Source organism: Drosophila kikkawai, chromosome 2L, assembly GCF_030179895.1.
Source record: "Drosophila kikkawai strain 14028-0561.14 chromosome 2L, DkikHiC1v2, whole genome shotgun sequence".
In the NCBI taxonomy this organism is placed as follows: Eukaryota; Metazoa; Arthropoda; class Insecta; order Diptera; family Drosophilidae; genus Drosophila; species Drosophila kikkawai.
Genome location: NC_091728.1, coordinates 10,447,102 through 10,469,675, shown reverse-complemented (window position 1 = coordinate 10,469,675; position 22,574 = coordinate 10,447,102). Strand labels below are relative to the sequence as shown.

At 38.0% G+C, this 22,574-nt stretch overlaps 2 protein-coding genes across 2 annotated transcripts; both read left to right on the top strand.

The window, feature by feature from the left end:
- Positions 1-544: 544 nt before the first annotated feature.
- Positions 545-15,077, top strand: cad (caudal type homeobox). The gene is made up of 2 exons (XM_017177569.3): positions 545-1,709; positions 13,842-15,077. The coding sequence occupies exons 1-2, from the start codon at positions 932-934 to the stop codon at positions 14,321-14,323; spliced, it is 1,260 nt and encodes a 419-aa protein (XP_017033058.1). The 5' UTR covers positions 545-931; the 3' UTR covers positions 14,324-15,077.
- Positions 15,078-21,467: 6,390 nt separating this feature from the next.
- Pomp (proteasome maturation protein) lies at positions 21,468-22,441 on the top strand. Its single transcript, XM_017177478.2, has 3 exons — positions 21,468-21,623; positions 21,684-21,952; positions 22,174-22,441. The coding sequence occupies exons 1-3, from the start codon at positions 21,621-21,623 to the stop codon at positions 22,310-22,312; spliced, it is 411 nt and encodes a 136-aa protein (XP_017032967.1). The 5' UTR covers positions 21,468-21,620; the 3' UTR covers positions 22,313-22,441.
- Positions 22,442-22,574: the final 133 nt, after the last annotated feature.

Here is a 22,574-nt window from a genome sequence, read left to right as displayed (position 1 = left end):
GGAGAATAAAACCCTCAAATCAGGACTGTAAAACATGGATTGGTGCGCACTTGAGGTTGGGGGGCTAGGATCCGTTGTTATGGCCGTGGAAACATACTTTTACAGCCACTAATTGCGTAATGCACGCATAAATGCAATTACTTAATTAGCCAACGGCTATTGCAATTAAAGTACGTACAAATCGAAAGCGGCCCATAAAGGAAAAGGGGTTTTTCTTGGCCGAGAAACTACTACCGCTAATTGCTTACCTGGCTGAAAGGGGCGTGGCTAACTCTAACCGCCAGCCATCGCAGTGCTGTGCGAGAAAGAGATGGCGGGCAGGTCGAACGAACGCAAGCCATCTTGAATTTTGAATGTGCAACGGAAATGAGGGTTAAAAAAGGCCACTTTACGGGCACTTGCGTGGGCTAGAAAGAGACGACCAGTGTGAGCGCGCGGGCCTTCGGTGGTTGTTTCTGCCTGAGCCGCTCTGCGCCCGGTTTATCTGCTTCTGTTGCTTTCTGTGGGTTTTTTATCAGTCACTTCAGTACGTGTTCAACTTGCGTACTGACTTGACGTAGTCGCGAACGCAACGGAATATTAATAAAAAAAACACAGAGGTTTCTTACATTTTTAAGCGCGTGAGTGAGTGCTGAAAAAACAGTGAAATCGATAAATAGTTTGTGCATAGGTATGTGTGTGCAGCCTTGAACTACACATCACTAGAAAAGTGCTAACTGTAAAAATTGACAAAGAAGAAGAGAAACAGAGGCAAAGCGATAAAAATACACAAGTAAAAGTTCAACGCATAAAATGTGCAATTAAAGGTTGTCTTAAAACCAGGAGAGAAGACATAAACGCTCGAGCAAGGGATTGAGCAGCGCAGGAATATAGAAAGGGATTTAACGCATAGCCGGATCATCAAGGCAACGGAGCAGATTTAACCTCAAACATGGTGTCGCACTACTACAACACACTGCCCTACACGCAAAAGCACAGCGCCGCCAATCTGGCCTACGCCTCGGCGACGGGTCAGCCCTGGAACTGGACGCCCAACTACCACCACACGCCGCCGAACCATCAGTTCCTCGGCGATGTGGACTCCTCGCACGCCGCCCATCATGCGGCGGCTGCTCATCAGATGTACTACAACTCCCATCACATGTTCCATTCGGCGGCGGCTGCCAGCGCCGGTGACTGGCATTCGCCGGCCTCCAGCACGGCGGATAACTTTGTTCAGAACGTGCCCACGTCGGCGCATCAGCTGATGCAGCAGCAGCATCACCATCACCATGCTCATGCCGCGTCCAGCAGCTCGGCCAGTTCTGGAAGCAACAGCAGCACCGGCAATCCGGCCACCCAACTGAACGAGACCAACAGCAGCATCGGAGGAGGCGGTGGTCCCAGTTCAGAGGGAGGTAATCCCTCGGCTCCGTCCAGTCACCAGCAGCAGCATATTGCCGAAGGTTTGCCATCGCCACCGATCACTGTCTCTGGCTCGGAGATCTCCAGTCCAGGTGCTCCAACGTCTGCATCGTCGCCGCATCATCACTTGGCCCATCATCTAAGCGCTGCCGCTGCTGGCAACAACAATAACAACAGTCCATCCACCCACAACAACAATAATAACAACAACAGTGTGAACAACAATAACAACAGGACGTCGCCATCAAAGCCACAGTACTACGAATGGATGAAGAAGCCCGCCTATCCAGCGCAACCACAGCCAGGTAAGTTTTCTGAAAAACCGAAAGAGGAGGTAGTAGAAAGTTTTGGAATGCCGGAAAACTGGAGATACTTTACAGAAGAACCTCTATAAACCCAAACCTACATATTTTTGTGCGTAAGCACATCCTTCGATAGGGAACGTCGGTATAACAAACTATATAAGATCTCTAGAGAACCCCGAACTAAATATATATTTATTTAGTTATATTTTTAATAAGAAGGTTAAATCGAATCCAGGGACAATCTTATATAAAAGTCTTACCAGTTTTGTAAATACCATTCAAGGCTTACGAATTTCACCAAAAAACCCCAGCTTGTCTTTTTCTCAATCTCACCTCTTAGTCACTCTGATCAGTTTGGGTGTATGTATTTCCATAGTGGCATGACCTTCGATTCCTCCTTCCCTGCCTTTTTTGGGTTTCTCCCGCATCCGCCTTGATATATGTATACGAATTTCGTAAATTCCATATATTTTGGCGGCACAGTGAAGTGCATTGTCTCTGCGTCAAGCTCGTGCTGTTCGCGCTTCTCCCTCTCGTTTCGACCTACAGATGTATGTAGGATTTTATAAGAAATCGTTTACCTGCCAACGGATCCAAGTCCAATGGCCAATTAGCTCATAAAAATCAAATTCTGGCCAAGCTCCATTTTTATGATATTCAGTTGAGGTCGACAGATCCCAGATTCGACGCCTTGATTTATGGGCATGCCCTTACACCGGACTGTGAACGAGTGTTTGTTTGCTTGTCCCCATCTCTCTCTCTCTCTCTCATTTTCTTTCTCCCTATTGACTAATTTTGTATCGTAAATCAATTTAACTATAAAAATTCCTAAATGGTTTGATCAACTTTTTCGAAAGATACCTTCCAACATTTAATAAAAAGTTTAAACAAGAATAAATGAAGTGAAGGGAGATCGTAGAGATCAGAGCTGAGCTCACAGAAATTTGCATTGTGCGAGTAATTGGGGGTTTCTTATTGTTTAAATTTAAAAGGAGTGTAGCTAGAAAGTTAACTTCTTCAGATCCAAATAAACTTAGCTTTAGAAATTCCTATATTATTTTATTGATACTGCATTTAACCCTTTGTTTTCTGTTTTTATTACCCTATCACACCTTTTGTTTCTTTATTTTTAAGATGAGTTAACTTTGCTTAAAAGAAAATGTTCTAAAAACAAGAGATGTTATTCCTATTTTGTGCAATTTCTTTTCTTTTTGTTTACATTTTTCTCACATCTACCTAAAAAAAAGTAAATTTAAAATACACAACCGAAATGCAAATGTCAATGCAGTACTCACAGACACACAAAACCTCGAAAGGCGAATAAACACTCACGATTTACGACCCCTGGGCGGGCGCATGTCAAGAAGAATATGAAGAAGGAGAAGCAGACGGGGTAAGACGACGATATCGACAATATCGCCGATATCCATTAAGCCCATAAAATCTGTTGGTATGCAATTAACGTTTATGGCCCGTCGCTGGTTGGCTGTTGTTGTCGCTTAATCCAGCCGGTCAAGCCGACAAGGCAACTTAAGTTTGCTTTATTTATTATTCAAAAACTTTGTTCACCTCTCTTGTTTGAGTATTATTATTTATGATTTGTCTTTGCCGGTACAGTAAGCGATTTAGTAATTCAACATTTATTTATTGCGATATTTTATTTACTAAAAATTATAGTTAAGGAACCCTAACCAAATTGGTTACTGATCGTATTTTATTTTATCTTAAGAGATTAAGACGTTTAATCGAACCCTTCTAAAATTATAAATCTAAAAATCTCTTAAAGAAAGACTTTTATTTCCCAACGATCGCTATTATTTCGATGACTAACAAATCGTGATTTTTAATGGAATTATAAAAGTTCCCAATTTCGTTTTCGGTTTTTTTTTGTGAGGCATGTTGCAGGGCACGTCAGAGCGGGGCCCACTTCATTTTTTGGGGTGTGGCAATAAAACAGCGACAATTTCCACGATTGTCGGTGGATCCAGATGCCTTGTTGTACTTTTGTTTCAATGGCTGGCTGGCTGGTGGTTCTGGCAGGTTTTGCGATTAGATTAGCGAGTGGGAAATCAAATAAACGCCCGCCCTGTCAATAAGCCCTGGGTTCTTCTCATTCTCCTCTATATGGTGGTTACGAGTTCTATTTTCTGTTGCTTCAATAATGTACCACCACCACCACTACCGGAGTGATATGGAAACGTGGCCACAAAAAAAAAAAGAGTTTTTGGTGTTATCTAAAACGTCAAAAGAATTGTTGATAAGCGATTCCGTTGCGTTCACGACGGGCATATTGATTAAAACAATATAGGGCCATAAACCAATAAAAATTAGTATTACTTCCAATAAAAACTAAATAGCGACATTTACGATCAAATCTATGCAATCATTATTAAATGGCAAGAAATTCCAGTTCCCTTTGCGTTTCTATTTCTTATTAACAACACGTGCAAAAAGATTTTGAAAGAACTAAAGGAACGTAATGAAATTCTAATCTGTTAGGAATGCAAATACTTCAATTCTTTAAATTTCTTAAATTAAACTACCAATATTTCATTATTTATTTACCTTTAATACTATTTTTAATTATGTTTAAATGTAGTAAAGAAAACTTTAAATTAAATTTTACTTCAAGTTAAGTTTAACTTGGTAAAAAGTTTAATTGGTATCTATGTTTTCATACTTTCACATTTTATATTTGTTTATAAATCATAAACACAAAATTTTCAAAAAAAGTCAGGCATTTCTTAAAATAATTTGCAACTTTTCCTGATTATTAACTACTTATATCTTAATTTTCAAACGTATAATTTATTATCGTTGTAATTTCTCCGAGGAAATATTTATTTATTAATCAGCCAAAGCAGGCTCTTATTGGGATTGTCTGTAGATTTTCAGCATTGCCCGTGTTGGGACATAAAAAACTAATGCCACCTGACACATTGAGATTTAATGTGTCAATATGCACAGAAAATTTATATCTAGCCACATAAATAAAATTGTATGGAGAAAGGGAGAACAAAAAACAGAAAAAAGAAGGTAGAATATATATGGCAAGGCATGGATTTATATTGTATTGAACGCCAGATCTGAAATTGTTGTAGGATACATTTCTGGGCTGATTTTGGGGCTGGTCGGCGGCCGGCGGCCCCAAAGATAAGCCATTAAAAATGGCCACTAGCTGCAGTCGAACTATGGCTCGTTTTTTTTCCCCCCTTATCGGCACTATCAATGTTTGCCGTTGACATTTACCCTTCCATAGTTTCTCTCTTCCCTCGCCATGTGTCAAAAATGAAGTCGAAATTTTGGTCGGGACTGATCTATATATGTATATATTTATAGAGAGAGTGTTTCGTTCGCTTCGTTGGGTTTGATTGACATCATGGGATTAGCATAGAACCCTCCCATTCCCACCAGCTCTGTTTGTCACGGACTTGTTACCATTGTGTCATTTACTTTGGGCTTAGTTGTCCAAATACAGAGCAAAATCATGTTTGGGTCTTTTTTTCCTCTGCTATTTGTATTGGCTCTGATATTGGTAATAACCAGAAATTTTAGTCTTGTCGCTACCAAAGCCCTCGACACACAGACATATGTTATGGGTCTCTATATATACAAATATATATATTATCTGTCTTTATATTTGTATATGTTGTTCAATTTTTATTTGATATACCATTCGAGGTATATCGAGTTTATATTGGAGGCGCCCGGGATTTTGAGAGCTTAATTTGGGTTTACAGCAAGCTTATGCAGCAAGGTGATAAATTAAACTGAAAACTGTTGAAAAATGAGCAACGAAAATGTATAATTTGGAATTTTGACAAGGAAAAAATATATAGAAAATGATTATTTAAACTCAAAAAGTATTTTATAAGAACGTAAGCAATATTCAGAGGAGTTTTTTGTTAAGCAACAAGTATTTATGTTTTTTTTCTTAATGGATTTTGTATAATAAGGTTGTCTATCTTCTTGATATACTTAAATATATGTTGTACACTTAGAGATTTTAACAAAAATATCAGATTTATATTTAATTTAACCGACTAGACCTCATCTCTTTGTATTCTTAGAAATATTGATTTAAATTTTCTATTATACATCATTTTATTTCCCTCGTACTAATATTTTTATAATCAAAATCAAATTAAATCTATTTCTCCCCTCCTTTTTCCAATTATCTTTTACCCAGTCCTGCCTCAAGTTATTTTATCAATGAAAGTAAACAGCAAAGAGTGCGAGAGAGACTAGAAATTGTAAATTATAGTTCACGTTTCCTGTTCAGCCATAAACCATAATATCATAATGGACGAGAAGTGCTAGGTCGAGAGCCCATATCTAGGGACCCCGAAGGGGCGAAAGCCTTTTGTTTGGGGTCCAACTTGGCCAAGCGACACCGAAATCCGATTGTCAATCAACATTGGCCCACAGCTTAATTATGACAACAAAAAAAGTGTGCGATGATGATGATGATGGTCCGGATGACACCTGCTTAAGTCTCAGGCCTAAGTCAACCCACCGATTGATTGAGTGATCGACTGACTGACGCGGTACTGGTAATGGGTGAGGAAGCCAAACAAATTCTGATTTCATTTCGAGTTGTTTGGCGATTCCTTTTATGAGGTGACAACATTTACGATACGGTAGCAAAAAACGGAAAGAAAGATTTGCAATTCCCCATATACTCATATACGGCCAACGTTAATCGCTTAACAATACAATAAAGTAGCAATAATTATAAAAAACTAAATTAAATGCCCCGCCATCGTATAATGACCCATAACCATGAATGAGCCAGCGAATGAGAATATATATGATTACGCCATATTTGTGATTTTTATGCCCGACTTTGATTAGGATGATTATACGCTTGATGAGCTTCGGATTACTATTGCCCGGGACGAGACGGAACGTGACGGTATGGTATGGGTATGGGATTCTCCTGCTGGAGTAGTATATATTTCCCTGATTGTGTTTGCGTTTGCAACAGTTTGCTCAGTTTCACCTCACAGTTTATACAAATATTGTTGCACACTGACCCGAGGAGTTTGCCTTGTATAACCCTGCCAGATAAGGGAGAATCGGAGGGGGAAGGGGATTGCGGAATGGGAACCCTAGAAAATTTATAGTTTGCTTCCTCGGCCAGAGAGCTGAGCTCTACGAGTTTATTGCATATAATATTTTCTTCAATAATGTGGGTTTACTGAGTTTGCGGTCAATGGTTATAGTTGGGCGCCATTTTATAGGGATCCATTATGATTAGATTTATAGAATGATTCCGTGAGTAGTTTTCCTATAAACTGGTATCTGAGGGATACAATTTATAAAACAAATCAAGGAAACAAACCTTTTTTCCCTTGCTGGAATATTTTATATTTAATGGAATAACAAAAAAGGTATATAGGTGTTGTATTGATATTAAACGTTTCGATATATGAGCGATAGATCGATAAGTGCCAACAAAGGCTAAGCTTAGTTTAAATTATCAGTGTTTGAAATGGAAATATAGTTGGTATAATTATTATAAATTAAATAATATTTCCGGAATTTGTTTGCTACTATCGTTAAATAAATATTTAAAAATCAAATCCTATGTCTATCGATGCATGAAACCTAACGATATGTTCAATATGAATTTGAACACAATATCCTGGACTTTACATCTTACTAAAGTGGTAATAATACTTTTAATAATCAAAGAATAATTGCTCTAATCAATCTAAACCCAATTCCTGTCCAACCTTTATTAACTAACGATATCTAATCCTTAATATAATTCTTATAAAATTCCCTTCAAATCGCAGACTTGTGCAGCTCTCCGAACTTAGAGGATCTCAGTGAATTGCTGGATGCAAGCGGTAGGAGGCGGGTCCATTCCAAAGGATACCCATTTTCTCTACTTGTTAAGTTTTCTTTTCTGTTATTTTTCTTGGCTCTAATGCGATTTTTATGTTTTGCGTTTTGATGCATGCAATTATTTTGGGCTAATTTTGGGGTGGGGGGGATATCATAAAAGAGAGGCCTCTACCTTCTCATATTCCTCTATATCATATAGCCATAAATTTTATTGCATGCATCGTCGACATCGTCGTGGCAAATAATTAACGTACATTTGGAAACAATTTTTGTGGCCTAAAGAAACGTACGTCTCTCCCTCCCCTCTCTTGTTTTGTGTTTTTTCATTCTTCTTTTTCTCTGTATTTTTCCCTGCATTTTTCTATTGCCTGACTCGGGGTATTTATGGCTTTAATGGCGACTCATTCGGGCCATAAGCAGCCTACATTTTTTTGTACCCCGATGGCTGCCATTTTTTCCTGAATATACTTGCCTCTCTTTCGGCGTTACCTCCATCTCGTATGCTCCACCTATTCTTCTGGCCTTAAGCCATAATAAATAAAACGAGCTTTCTGAGTCAGACTTGGAATTAAAATTGGAGATGGAGCGTGGGCTTTGGCCGGGGTCGGTCTGAGTTGGATCCATCGCCGCCATTCTTGTGCCGTAAGGTAACCCCTTGTCCAAACTTCCCCCCGGTTGCGTGCCACGTATACATATAGCTGAACACGTACGAGCGGCATTCGTTTGTTGCACGCGATCTGATAATATTATTATTATTATTTCCACTCCGACTCGCTTTTATATTTTCCTTTTTTTTCACCCATCCTCCTGGCATTTTATAAGGCTGCGTGCCATGGGCGCGGTCTCCGCGCATCCGGCGATCGAAGGGGGAGCTGGTCTGGGAGTGGTCTCTAGCACATAAGGGGGGGCCCAGGAAACGCAAAGAAGAACGTACATTTGCATATATGTACATCTGCATGCCATATAAAGTGTTTGCATGTCGCATGTTTCATGTTGATGGCGGCCATTTTGAGTTTTCCTTTTGTGTGTTGTATGGGTTCAATTTTACATGTCCCCCCATACATGTGACTTGGTTATTTATGAACCGGTCTATGGCTTATAAGCCATAAGCCAAGTTGAATTTGTTCTGGCCAGCAATTTGAAGCAATTTAGTAAATTACAGTATTAAATATAGTTATTATTTCTAAGGCTTTAAGGCTTTAATTATTTCCCACAAGTTTGCATATAGTTTGGTTTTATAACTTAGTCAATTTTTGTCTTGAAAAATGTATTGAATTGGAGATAGCTTTATCTGTATATTTTATATCTACGATCATTTTACAGAGTATTAGTTATTTAAAGAGCTCTAACTTGACCACACCTTATTATGGTCTCGTAAATTTTCCCCCAACAGAATCCCCCTTACTAAACCCCCAAAAGAAACATTGTCAGTCCTAATTTACAATCCCCAAAAACCAAGAAAAATCTCTCGTTCTGTAACCCCTTTTGCCATACACAAACCCCTCAAGGACCGGAAACTGTTCTGGTAGGCTCTAAGCCAGAAAATAAGGAAAAAGGAGAGAAATAAACGTCAAATCGAATCAAATGATTTTATGATGTAATTTGAGCTAATATTTACGATATAAGAGCAGCTAAAACAGCAGCAAAATGCCAAATAAATGTTATTGTTATATTGTCGCTTGGGTGGTGAGAGACAAAACAAACATACCAAAGCCAACGCCAAAGCCCCCGCCTTTTGTATCCCACATTTATGATGCTGGAAAACCCACTCTGCCAAAAGCAAAACAGTGCAAAAAAGAAGGAGAAAAACAAAAGCAGCAACAAAAGAAAAACCCAAATATTTCGCCAAACACTTTAAGTTGGTGTGAGAGGCGGCACAACTTGAAGCAAAGAGGGTGTTAAAAAGTCAAGTGTTTGTGGCTTGCCAGTCCAAGTCTCTGGGGTGCCATAGATGAAATTGCTCTTTCCGCTCGCTTTCGGGGATTTCCTCTTCGGCTGCCGGCAAACTTTCGCTTCGAGCTTTAATCTTTAACCACAAAAACGTTTAAATTCGAGCGAGGCTAACTTATGGAAGTCAGGTAATAAATGTCTCCCAATAGATTTTCCCGGGTTCCGAAAGAGACAAACCGACAGGAAAGGAAGATGTCACGGGGGGTGTTAACACTCTACACACTCAGTGACAAATTAACGCTCGGCGGGGATGGTAACCGAAAGAAAAAACCACCACTCTTGTAGGTACAAGCCATTATATCTGACCGTAACTAACCAACTGTATCTGTAACAACTCTAAGTACAAACTGTCCTTGTCCTTGGCCACTGATTTTTCCCCGGGGGCCGGACCACATAATTGGCCAGCAATCAACAGCTGTTCTAATAGGGAAAAGACGAGACTAGACTGTAGACCTCAACCTGATATAATTTATGGCCCAAATGATCTTTGCTCATGCTCTATTTCTGTTGTGTTTGATATTAGAGAAGCGCATTTGCCACAGTGGGTTTTTCACTGTTTAAACACTTTTCCTTTGTCGGCATTCAATGTTTGTACATAAAAGAGTTTCAATTGAGTCTACAGTAGGATTGCCAGTATTTAGCCAGGAATTATAAAAGGCACTGAAAGATCTTAGGGGGCTTTTAACTATATATTCCTTGGCAGTAAATCATTTAAAAATAAACTAAAATATATGTAGAAAAACTTGCAAATTATTATATAATAGGAGAATTAATAAAAACTAGAATAATAAATTAATGAAATAGGTAATATATTTCGTACAGTGCCCACTTCTTCAGCAGGCAACCCGTAGAAACCAATCAGACCATAAACCCAGCTAGACAACGTACTCGAACAGTAAAGAACAACCATTAAGGCTTATCTGGACAAATGCTGAACGATTTTCCAGTTCTGTAACTCCACCGATATTGATACAGACCTCAACTGGGATTAGGAGAGAGAGCGTATGTTCCTCCACCTAAGTTGAACTATATATATTCTCCCTTCAGAACTTTGCCGACGGGCCTAAGCCAACTAACTAATCTATCATTACGCCTGCAGGGAGGAAGGGAGTGATCATGATCATGATGATGATGATATTCGATGGCAAACAAACGCCAGTCAATAGCATTACCAGTTCAAAATCTAACTTTCAATTAGGCAGAGGCACACACACGTGGATATAGAAACATATATGTATACATATATCGGGGAGCGAAGAACCCCGCGTTCGATATAAATTATGGTGCGTTCACTCATGACGCGAGACTGGTTGGTGGTGGGGGCCCCAGTGACAAAGTCATAAAAAAATGTCACACCTTGACGCACAATTTTTTATTTAATTGCTAATAAAATGCGCTATATATTTGTATGGCTAAAGCCCCAGCCATTATATATATAATGCATAAATCTCTTCGGATATATATCAAACAGATTTTCGAGCACAATTATTTGCCCAAGTGACTTTGGATTTTTGTTTGGAGATTCAGAAATCCCTCTGTTGTTTTTTTCGCCATTCATTCACAATCTTATCTGTCGAGAGGGGTAAGGGGAGCTAGGGTAGAATCTGGCTAGGATCTTAGTGGTTCAGACAATATAGCATTAGCATTAGCTCAAGTTGATCCACATTCATGGCGTTTGTCTTGGCCCGTTTATTGGGACCCAATAAAACACTCAGTGCGGCTAGGAGGGATAGTGACTTTATAGTTGTGCACATAATACGTGTACGATTTATTAGATTATGGCCGTGAAGGTCAGTGGTGCCAGGCAACCCGTTAACCACCCAGCTAAGGGAAACCGAGAGCGTGAGCGTGCGCTCTAGTTTGCCTCTAATTCCGCACGGATTTTCTCTTGTTTGTGCTCCGCTTTAGGTGTGAGAAATTGGAACCTCCAAGTGGTAACCAGATAAAGCCTTTACCTGTGTGTTTTTCTGAGTCTTAGCTAAAGATAACCCCAATGTGATGCAGCCTCTTTGGAGTAATGGTGTGCTCTGTGGTGTGGTTCTCTGATTCACAGATGGTAGAAATGAGGTCAAGATGTATAAAGAATTGTGAGATAGAATGATTAATTTGGTTGAAAAGCTATATATTTTGTTTTGATTTATGGGTTTGTCATATTGTGTTTAGAATATATAAATTTAAAACTACTTAATTTTTATTATATTTCTAAAATCAATATATATCTAAAGAGTTTTTTCGAATTTCCGAATTGATAGTCAGCAATCCCAACAAAAAATTAAACTTAGAAAACATTCAAGTTTTCCTAAGTTTCCAAGTTTTCAATTTGTATAAATTAAATACGTTGTTAAGATTAACTCTTTCTTCATTTATACAGAGAATTTGTCAACTAATTAGATAATTCTTTCAGTAAAATTCCTCTGTTCTTGTGCTATTTTTACGTAACTATCCACACCTACCAGAATAGTTCTCGTCTCATCTTACTCATAGCTTGCCTCACATTGCGAAATCATTCGAAAATATGTTTTATTTTCAACAATTTACTCGGTAAATCCTCAAAGCTGATAATATTGTTGTTTTAATTTTTCTTTATTTGTACACTTCCTCAAATCCGTCAAGTCTGTCTAAACAAGTTATTTTTTGTACTCTGTGTTGGATTGCTCTGGCCCAAGCCCACTTTATCAGTACTTAGATTGGGGGCCCAAGAACACGCGCAAGAAGATTTTCCTGTACTTAAAGAACAAAAAAATGGCAAGGCAGACTGAAAATTTTAGATTTATTAAGTGAAGCAAAAAAAAAACTAGATTATGGGTTTGTGTACTTAACAGGGTTTTAACATTATTCTTCTCCTGAGTTATTCTTTATACGATTGCCACATTAGACTAAGCAAAGAGCGACAGCAATAAATTCACGTCTAAACAAAGTGTAAAGAACAAATAGAAGAGTGAGAGAGATAAGCGAGCAGAAGCAACGGTTTAATGGAGTTTTTGCTTCGAGTTTTTAAAAAAGGGAGGTATATATTTTTGAAATTTTAAATTTCTTGTTAGCAGGGAAGTTTTTAACAAGGCTTTTCTGTTCTTTGATTATCAAGACCTCTGTTTCTTCAAGAAAATTATAGAAAAAAGATTTAAAATGCCCTTTCAGTCAGAAAACTTTATTCTAGCCCCTGATTTCATTTTTTAGCATACAAATCGTTATTTAAAAGATTTCAAATTGACTTTCTTCCTTATTGCCAACTATTTTTTAGGGTAATATATCAATTGTTTCATTATTTAAAGTCATATATCATTTATCATATTAGTTTGCAGGGCATCTTGAGGTCTTTAACACCTAGTCTTTGCTTTTTGTTATTACCTCTCCCCTCGCTCTCTCTTCGTCTATATCTTTTTTTCTGTTGGTGAACTTTATCATCTGTGAAAATATTTGTTTGTTTGCCTGTTTGCTCGATTTTAATTGTGAGAACACTACGTATACGGTATACCGAGGGCTGTACATAAAAAATTAGAGCAAAATCCCCAACCCGAAATGCTGTTTGCTCAGAAATACACTCTGTGGCTGGTGTGGGTGTGTTTATCACGTAAGCAGACTGTGCCACGATCCCGTGGCCTTTTTCATGCCTTTGCTGCAGCTCATCCAAATCTTCTCTGTTTTTTCTTCGTTTCTTCTATTTGTGGTGTTTGTGGTTTTCTGTTTCTGTCATTTGTTTGAATTTTGATTGACTAATTGCGCAGCTCAGCGCCAGCCATGCCAGACCTTCTCTCTCTCACGATTCTACGAGGAATTGCGATGACAGAGATGTCGGCTTTTTTGTGAATTATTTTTCATGTTCACCGCTTCGACTTCGGGTGGTGGCTCCAATCTTGCTATATAGCATGTGACAGCTTTCTATGGCTATCATAATTTAAATATTGTCATCTATTATGATGAGATGAGCCGGGAAGAAGCATGTTTGTCCACCTGACGCCAGTCACTCCACTGGGTTGACACCCATTTTAAACAGGGAACGAGGCGAGTTGGCAACTTGGCAACTCGGTAACTTGCCAAGAGTCATGGCCCTCTGACGACAATCTCACACATGATCTTGAAAGATCTTAGTTACTTTAAGCAAGATGCTTAGGTTTGCTTTTCTCTATATTGCTCTTATTCGAATGTATGTTTATGTTTGTTGTTTTATCTAAAGAATGAAAGGTTTTAAAATTCGTTTTGGCATGAAATTAATATATATTTTTTGATAATTGCAACCATATTCCAAGTTCTAGCATGATTTTCCATATTAAGTTTCCAATGTTTTCGGCAACCAAACTAATAATTTCATCCTTTCATTTCTTCCTGTAGGAAAAACCCGCACTAAGGACAAATACCGAGTGGTGTACACCGATTTCCAGCGTCTGGAACTTGAGAAGGAGTACTGCACGTCCCGTTACATCACCATTCGCCGCAAGAGTGAGCTGGCGCAGACGCTGTCGCTGTCGGAGCGCCAGGTGAAGATCTGGTTCCAGAATCGACGGGCCAAGGAGCGCAAGCAGAACAAGAAGGGCAGCGATCCCAACGTAATGGGTGTGGGCGTGCAGCACACGGACTACAGCCAGCTGCTGGATGCCAAGGCGAAGCTGGAGCCGGGCCTGCATTTGCCCCATGCCCTCACCCACCCGATGAATCCGATGGCCGCGATGAACATACCCGCCATGCGCCTGCATCCGCACCTGGCCGCCCACAGCCACTCGCTGGCGGCAGCGGCGGCGCATTCACACCAGCTGCAGCAGCAACACAGTGCACAGATGTCCGCGGCGGCGGCAGTGGGAACGCTCTCGATGTGACACGATCCCTGCTATGGGAATGGGAACGGCATGCATAGTAGCAGCAACGGCGGCGGCGGTGGCAGTGAGAACAGCTACATGGAGCCGCATCCCCAGCATTCCCTGATGGGGGAGAGCGAGAGGGGCTCAGCGTACAGTGGTCCCTCCCTCGCCTTGGACTTGGCTTAACCCTTGGGTCGCGCAGTCAGACTGTTTCGACCCCCGAGCGGGTTTTAGATTAGAATAGGCTTAAGTGAGGAGTGCAGTTAACGTTGCACTTGGAATATTGCACGTTGTTAATTTTTGTGATTGTATATTCCTGGTGTTCGCACGCTAACTCCGACTCCGTCCTGTCCCCAAGTCCGTTTCAAAACACCCTTCTTGTATGTATTTTGTTTGTTTTTGTTCAAAGTAATTTAAATATATAAAGTAAATGTTTAACTAGTAAGTCCTAGGTCTTAAGTTGCCCAAGAAAAACAAAAAACAAAACGAAAATTCACATCAGCCGTCCCAGCCGTTTACAGAAATTAATAACTACAAGAAGCTTAACAATAATTTTAGTGAAAGCAATTAATTTTAAAGAGCAACTTGATTCTTCACCACCCCCCTGTGTAAATATCCACATAAAAGTGTTTTAACGTTTATTACTTTTATACATCGTAATAACAATTAGCCTTAGTCTCTAATCTAGTTGTATTAAATGTAAAATGCATCATTATCGAGCACAAAAGCAAAATTACCACATAAATAAATATTTTTAACGTTCTCGCCCACAGTTTTAGCGTGTTCAAATGATTTCTTTAGTTCAATTATGGCGGCAATTAATTTATAACTTGTGTACGTATGTAAGTGTGTGTGTATATGTGCTTAGCTATTTAAATAAACTATGAAAAACAAACAAAAAAAAAATACCAGCAATTGGAAGACTTCTTATTTTTAGCTGGGGTTAATAGGGGTTAAGCATTAACCGTTATGCTCCACCTATCAAAATCAACAACACCAACAGAGGCGTCGAACTTCCCCCAGTTCGTGCCCCCCACCCACATCTCCGCTCGGCCATTACGGCTAATGGTACTATCGTTGGCTCGCTTCCACTCATGCCTGACCATTGAACCAGCTGTCATACTGTATCTGACGGATGCATTTTGTTTGCAATTAGTGGGGTTAATTGAATTTAATTGTTTTTGGGGGGAATTTTTGTAAAAATTTATTTAGAACTTGCTAATAACAGGTTTTCGTTATATTTTTTGGTGTTCTATGAGGAAGTTTACAAGTTGAAACTATTTTTTAATGAAATTATTAGGTAACATTCAACATTATTTAAAAAATTGTTCAAATTGTTGTTATTACATATAAAATATTTTGTAATACGACGTTTGTTATTACCATTTTCCTAATAAAATCTAATATTTTATTTGCATACTTTAACCAGTCGAATTTATATTCTTTAATAAACTTATAATAATAAAATACATTGCCTTATAAATTTAAAAATTTATTGGAATATATAATAAGTAAAAAAATTTGATTTCAAATTTTGAAAAATATTTATTGTATTGATTACAAAGAATTGTTCGGAATTTGATATTTTCTAAAGACTAAAGTAATTAGCAACTAGGTTTTGAACAAGATCTTATGGAAAAATATCTGATTAATACAGGAATTCCTGAACCGTTTGGTGCAAAGGCTGCTAAAAAGTAGGATAATCCACCGAATTATACCTAGAAGGAGGGTTTTCCAAATTGTGTCCTATAAGAACTAATTTTTGTTGTATATTGCTCTGTAGCAAAAGCTGCAATTTTGTAGTGACAACAAGCTAGATTTAAAACAACTTAGTATGAAATATACTAAGTTACTGTAATAAAAAATATTATATTAATAGTTTTTAATTCCTTAAAAATGTTGTTTAAAAACTAGGCGTAAGAAAATAATTTAACCAAAAAGAAAGAAAACTTTGGTGATTAAAAAAGTATAAAAATAAATTACTAAAATAGTTTACTTTAAAGCATAGACCAATCATTTATTTCCTACAAAAGTTAAATATATTTATACGGAAAATACTATATTATAAGTTCAAATTTCGATTTTATTAAAATAAGTTTAAGATAGCTTAGATTATTGTTCTGTGATCCATGGTAATACAAAGTCGGTTTATATTTCCGCAATAAATAAGAAATTCAAATGAAATCCCGGCTATAGTAGTATATGCAGTGCAAAGGAACAAGCCCATTCACTTGGCGCCCAGCCGTCACAACAAACGGGGCGATCTGAAGTGCCAGACGATAGGAGCCTATAGCATATAGTATGAGTTCAAGTATAAGAAGTATAGTCTAGTGCTGTACCCGGCTGGAAGGGGACTCTTGAGGGGTTGATTTATAGGGCCGGGCGATTAGCAAAATCGGAAATGTCAAAGCCAGAGCGACAAGAAATATACAACCTGTCCCTGATTTTGATACACACCGAGTTTCCAACCGAGGAGAACCGTGACCGAACTGGGAAAAACGTTTTGAGATTAAAGCAGCAGCAGTCAGTCAGGGTTTTGTTTTAAAAAAAAAACCGAAAATATTTTGACTTTTATGCGATGCAAAATAGCCAGAGAGACACATGCACCGCCGCCCTGGGCCGGATAAACCCGATAAAGGAAGTTGGACGACGTTTTCGCACCTACACGCCAAAAAAGATACACCAAATTGGGAGCGGACTTGCAGTGTGTGTTTGCATTTGTTTCTGTTTCGGTTTCATGCACAACTCGAAAGATCGGTGAGATCGGCTGAGATATATGGCATATATAGCTCGATTTGGTGGAATTGCCTTGCTCCTCAACCCGTTGTGTTGCTGCACTCTGGACGCCAGTCGGTGGTCGCTGGCCTTTTGGTCATCCTGGCGTAACGAAATTGTTTTTTGACTTTTGCCGACGCCTTTTGTTTTGGTTCCTTCTCGTTTTTTTTTCTTGTTTTCCGGCTACTGCATTACACAACAGGCCGCTGCCAAAATTACGTCGAATTCACAGCTTATGTTTTGCGTCCGCCATTTCCTTTCCCCCGCCGACTTACTGACATTCTCAAAAATGGATAAAATGCATCACGGATATTCGGGCATCTCTCACTCAGCCGGCTGATTTATGGCCAATGTATCTTTGGTTGCAGGCAAAGGCACTGGTAGTTGGCCAATGGAGGGAAGGGGATCGATCGTACATACATAGCGAATGGGGGCCATAAAGAGTGTACGCTCCGATCTTACTCAGATCACTCACGAACGGGATATAACTTTTATGGCAGACATACACACATAGTTACATGGCGAGAAAAACTAAGCGAATAATTTATTAATTGCAATTCGGAAAGCTTTTCTGTGTTGGTTTTTAATAGGTTAGTAAACCAAAAAATTGATTATAAAACGTAGAGCAATGTAAACTCTCAAAGAAAATCGTAACTCTAGACTTTAAACCAAAATAAATTAATAAAAGTAAGAAATGTTTAGTAAAACCTAAATTAAAATTTCTTACGAATTACAACTCGACGTTTTGATGGTTGCTCCTTGAGGCCCTTGAATTTTTCTAAGTGTGCCAGCAATATGGCTGCTAATAGGGTCCAGAGCAGCACTTGCCCCTCCTCCATTGACAGCGCCAACCCTCTTCCTCGTATCTTAATTGGCACCCATGGGAGCCGGAGGATCGGATCGTCAAAGAGCGGCAGCGACGACCCCTATGGACATTAAAAAAAAAAAAAAGAAGAACGATACCGGATAGCCCGTACTCTGGTCCGGCATAATGCCCAATCATCTCGACTCCGACTGCTGCTTACAGCTGCTCTGCTCCCTGATCCCCGATCCCAGATCCATTGTCCTAGTCTTCCGCTGCGACTGGCTGCCATAAAAGTTTATGGCTGCCGAGAAAAGTAACGAAACTTTTTCCATTTTTCTGCTGTTAACGAAGCCTGCTCAGCCTGCTGCCTCGGAATCGAGCTCGATCTCGATCCGTGATCAATCCCAATTCCCAGTGGATGCCGTATGTCTCTATTAGCGTCGACAATGGCCAAAGACGATGTGCAGCATCCAGCGGAGACGGGCTGCAAAAGATTATAAATTTTATACTATATACGTCATACATAAAAGAGTGTAATTGTACACTGAGGGAAAGAGATATATAACGGGATAAGGGGGCTAATTTGTTGAGATATTGAAAGGTATCCAGTTATAGTAATTTATTTTTATTTTAAAAATTTCTATTTAAGAATGTAGTAATTTAAGAGGTGGCTTTTAAAGGGGTCTTTAAATTTTTCATATAGTTTTTTAATTTTCTACTCAACCATCATTATTTTAAGTGTCCAAAACCAGTAAGAATAGACGGCTAATCAAGCTGCCTTCAAAGAGAATTTCCAGATCCCATCAGACCCCTTCAGTTGCGCCCATGTGTTCCCTCCTTTTTTTTGTGTACACATCTTTGACTTTTATGCATTTATTGCTGTGAAAAAATGTTAATTCTGGGACGTTATATTTTTATTTGACTTTTACATTTCGATCTTCTCGCCCTGAGATCTCCATCCGACCATACATAGTTGACTCTTTCGATTGGGCATTCATATACCCATATATATACACATTTATATTCGACTTGGTAAATGGGTTGATTCGCTACAGACTCGTCTACTATGTATTAATTGGTCGGCGGTTGTAAAACGGAAAGTATAAGCGCCATAAATCAATCGATAAAAGATATTTTAAGAAGAAACATAGAACGGGAGTGGCCACAAAAAAAAAAGACCAAGTTTTAAAACTTGCTATTTGTGTATCTTAAAGTTTTTATGGCTCTCTAGAAGTTGCAAACATCTCAATTTACCAAAATCAAAATCGCCTCTTTTATCAACTAGATGCCGTAAATATGACTAAAATCAGTTGGCTCTCTATAAATCGAATGTCTATTATCTAATTGCGATTTCTATTAATAGTGTTCATTCATTTAAAATAAAGTTGATGCAAATGTTATAAGCTTAAGTCTACAATAATTTATGATAATGAAAACGGCATGTATTTTATGAATAATAATTACACATTTATTATCAATAATTGAATCCATATAATATATTGAAGCCCAATTATCATAATATACAATTTGAAATTGGCCAACTTAATTTCTGAGGCAGTGGAATTCGCACAGCATTAAGAAGAAGACTTTGCATAATAAATTATTTATACTTAAAAAGCAAAGGCCCCACATAAATAATTACGGAAATTGTAAATAACAAAATCATTTAGTTAGCTGCTGTAATATTTTTCCAAAGCTATGTATACATATTTCCCATCCGGTTATTGTTTTTTTCGGTTTCAAGTTCAAATCGGATCGGTTCGGCCGGAGACAGTTTGCGTCTATTGTTGCGGGCGTTTGATTAACACACTGTAGCACCGAAATGTTTATTAGTGACCATGCACTAATTAAACTCTGTCGTGTGGTTTGTCACTGGATGCAAATGAATCGCTGCTCTGTGGAGCACAAGATCATAAAAGCCGCTAAAAGGTGTGGGCGCAAAAAAGGAAAACAACACTCGGAGCCTGTGTTTTTTTTTCAGTTCGATTTGTTGTTGATCGAATTGATTAGAGCTCGGACTGAGACACATCTACTCCATCCGTTGCTGGCCAGGCGAGGGTGTAATTAATCACAGCACTCAGGTTCGTCACTTGACCAAACGTGCTAAACGCGCTAATAAAACAAATTTACGTCGACCCAAAGTCAGGCAGACACACAAGTTTTTCCCCATTCGAAAGTGACGTTCGTAAATTTATTTTCAGTCACAAAAAGAATTTCTTTAAATTGTGTTTTAATATCATTAATTTATTTTAATATAGTATTTTAAATATTTGAATATTAATAATACATTAATACAATAAATATAATCTAGAAAGAAAACTAACTTCGGGAAGTATGTATGTACATAAGGGCAATTCTCTGATGTTAATTTTAATGATGTAACCCCTTATAAAATTTTGCAAAAATGGCCAAAAAATCGATTTCTTCCGGACATGTCTAGAAAGATTCGCCTGTTGATGCTGATCAAGAATATATATGGTTTATGGGGTCGGAAATGATTCCTTGACCTAGAAAAATATTATTTTGTATTATAAAATCGGATTTTTTATATTAAAAAACTTCTTGATTTTTTTGTTAATTAAAAATATCATAACTCGGCCAAAAGAGCATTAATTTTAAATCGGAAAACAGTTCTGTGCAAGATTTTCTACAGCCAATAAATCTGCATACTTCATTTAAAAAGTTTGAAAATTCAATTTTTTATCAAAATCAAAAATTTTAATGATGTAGCCCCTTATAAAATTTTGTAAAAATGGCCAAAAAATCGATTTCTTCCGGACATATCTAGAAAGATTCCCCTGTTGATGCTGATCAAGAATATATATGGTTTATAGGGTCGGAAACGACTCCTTCACTGCGTTGCAAACATCTGACTGAAATTATAATCCCCTGCAAGGGTATAACAAAACATAACAATTTGTATGATGTTCTTTAGCAAAATAATGAAAAATTGCATTTGCTCCAAATCGAATAAAATAATATAAAATAAATAATTTTAAAATCGATCATAGTTAATCAAAAAAAAAAAAAAAACGGACTAGTTTTATTTCAAAAAGCTTTTCAGTGTTGGTTTTTGGTTTACAAAACAGTAAATTAAATTGAATGTTGGAAAAATTGAAATACCATCCGTTTAAAATGTTTTTTTGTAATAGTTAACATTTTATAGAAAAATTCAAATAAAAAATGGAAGAAATTGTTTAATTTACTTCCTTCAAATTTTTGGGTTATTCTTTTTCTTCAATTCCATTCTGTAACGTGTATTTTACCCAATTAAATTTATTACGATTATTATTATTAAATCTTGTATTAGTATTAGATCATCGACATAGCATTATTTAAAATTTTTAATTAACTTTGTACCACGTACCAAGTACTTTGCTCGATGTTAAATTCTCACTTTTCATAATGCGATTTATAATAAACTTATGCCCTAATTTATAAATATTCCCAAACCAATTAATTAAAAACAAATTTTAATTTATTTACAAAAAGATTTTTTTATCAAAGACTCTCACCTTAATTTATTAATATCTTATAACAGTTGTTTTTCTGCTAACCCATTTCATGAACCAATTTTTGACAGCTTATAACAGTTTTCCGTACTAGCGCTAACGTCCATAATAATTTGACAGCTGGCCACACTGTTGCTGAAATTTGTTTGTCATTCAACAAGAAATTTTGTAAATCATTCGATTTCCTTTATAATATCCTAAAATCTTTGAAATTATCAACAAAATGGTAAGTTAATGTCCTTAAGCATGTTGTGGAGGTACTAATCTAGTCCCAAATCCGACACAGAACGAGTCATCATCGCTGAAAGTGAAGCCCGTGGAGGTGACCGTGCTGAACGCCGCCGGTAGGGTGGGCATGCCCACGGAGGCCAATTGTTTTAACCAACTGGCTCACGTCCACCGGCTGCGGGACTCGGAGCTGACCTACAACGAGCACCAGTACAATCTGGACATGCAGATGCTGCGCAACCGCGAGGGCCTGGGAGTTCCTCTGAAGATGGGCATGGAACGCTTCGCCGCCCGCCAAGTGGGTCGTCTACCATTCCTTACCTCCAGGTAGGTGTTCTTTTAGAAGCTTTTGGTGCGGTACTCGACATGGGATGAGTATTTCCATTCCCTTAGTAACCTAAACTGATGATCAAAGTCATTAATTCAGCTTTTCCAATACCAAAAACATAGTCTCAGTCGAACCTACCGCCGTTTTGAGCTGTTTTCTTGATATAACCTTCCTATTCAATAATTACCAACTAACTTCATTATAATCTTTTATTATTTAGCAACCTAATGGACGATGTTTTGACTGGACGCTACGACACCATCGGCTTTGAGGACTTCATGAATCTTCCCGAGTACAACGAGCAAATGCGCCAGCCCCATGCCGTGGTGGAGAAGTCCCTTGGCATTTATAACTCTTAATTTAGTATCTGCTCCCTACTACACATATATTTTGTTTAAGAATGCTTGGCATTATACAAACACACTTTCAGTAAATAAATTGTATTTTGGGGCCTGGCTAAAGGAATAACAAAATTACCCAAACTTTAAGCCAATACAGATTAATATTTTGGCAGAAAGGATTGTTGTACTGTGGACGTTACATAAACGTGTATTTTGTGTACATAAATTATCATTTTTATTGAAGGGAAAGAACATTTTTTTAATGTTTCATCAAGAAAAA

Excerpts from the sequence above, each read along its gene's own strand:
- Pomp (XM_017177478.2), top strand. Across the intron at positions 21,953-22,173 it reads CTACCATTCCTTACCTCCAG|CAACCTAATGGACGATGTTT; the intron begins GTAGGTGTTCTT and ends TTTATTATTTAG.
- cad (XM_017177569.3), top strand. The coding sequence starts at position 932 with ATGGTGTCGCACTACTACAACACACTGCCCTACACGCAAAAGCACAGC. Across the intron at positions 1,710-13,841 it reads TCCAGCGCAACCACAGCCAG|GAAAAACCCGCACTAAGGAC; the intron begins GTAAGTTTTCTG and ends TTCTTCCTGTAG.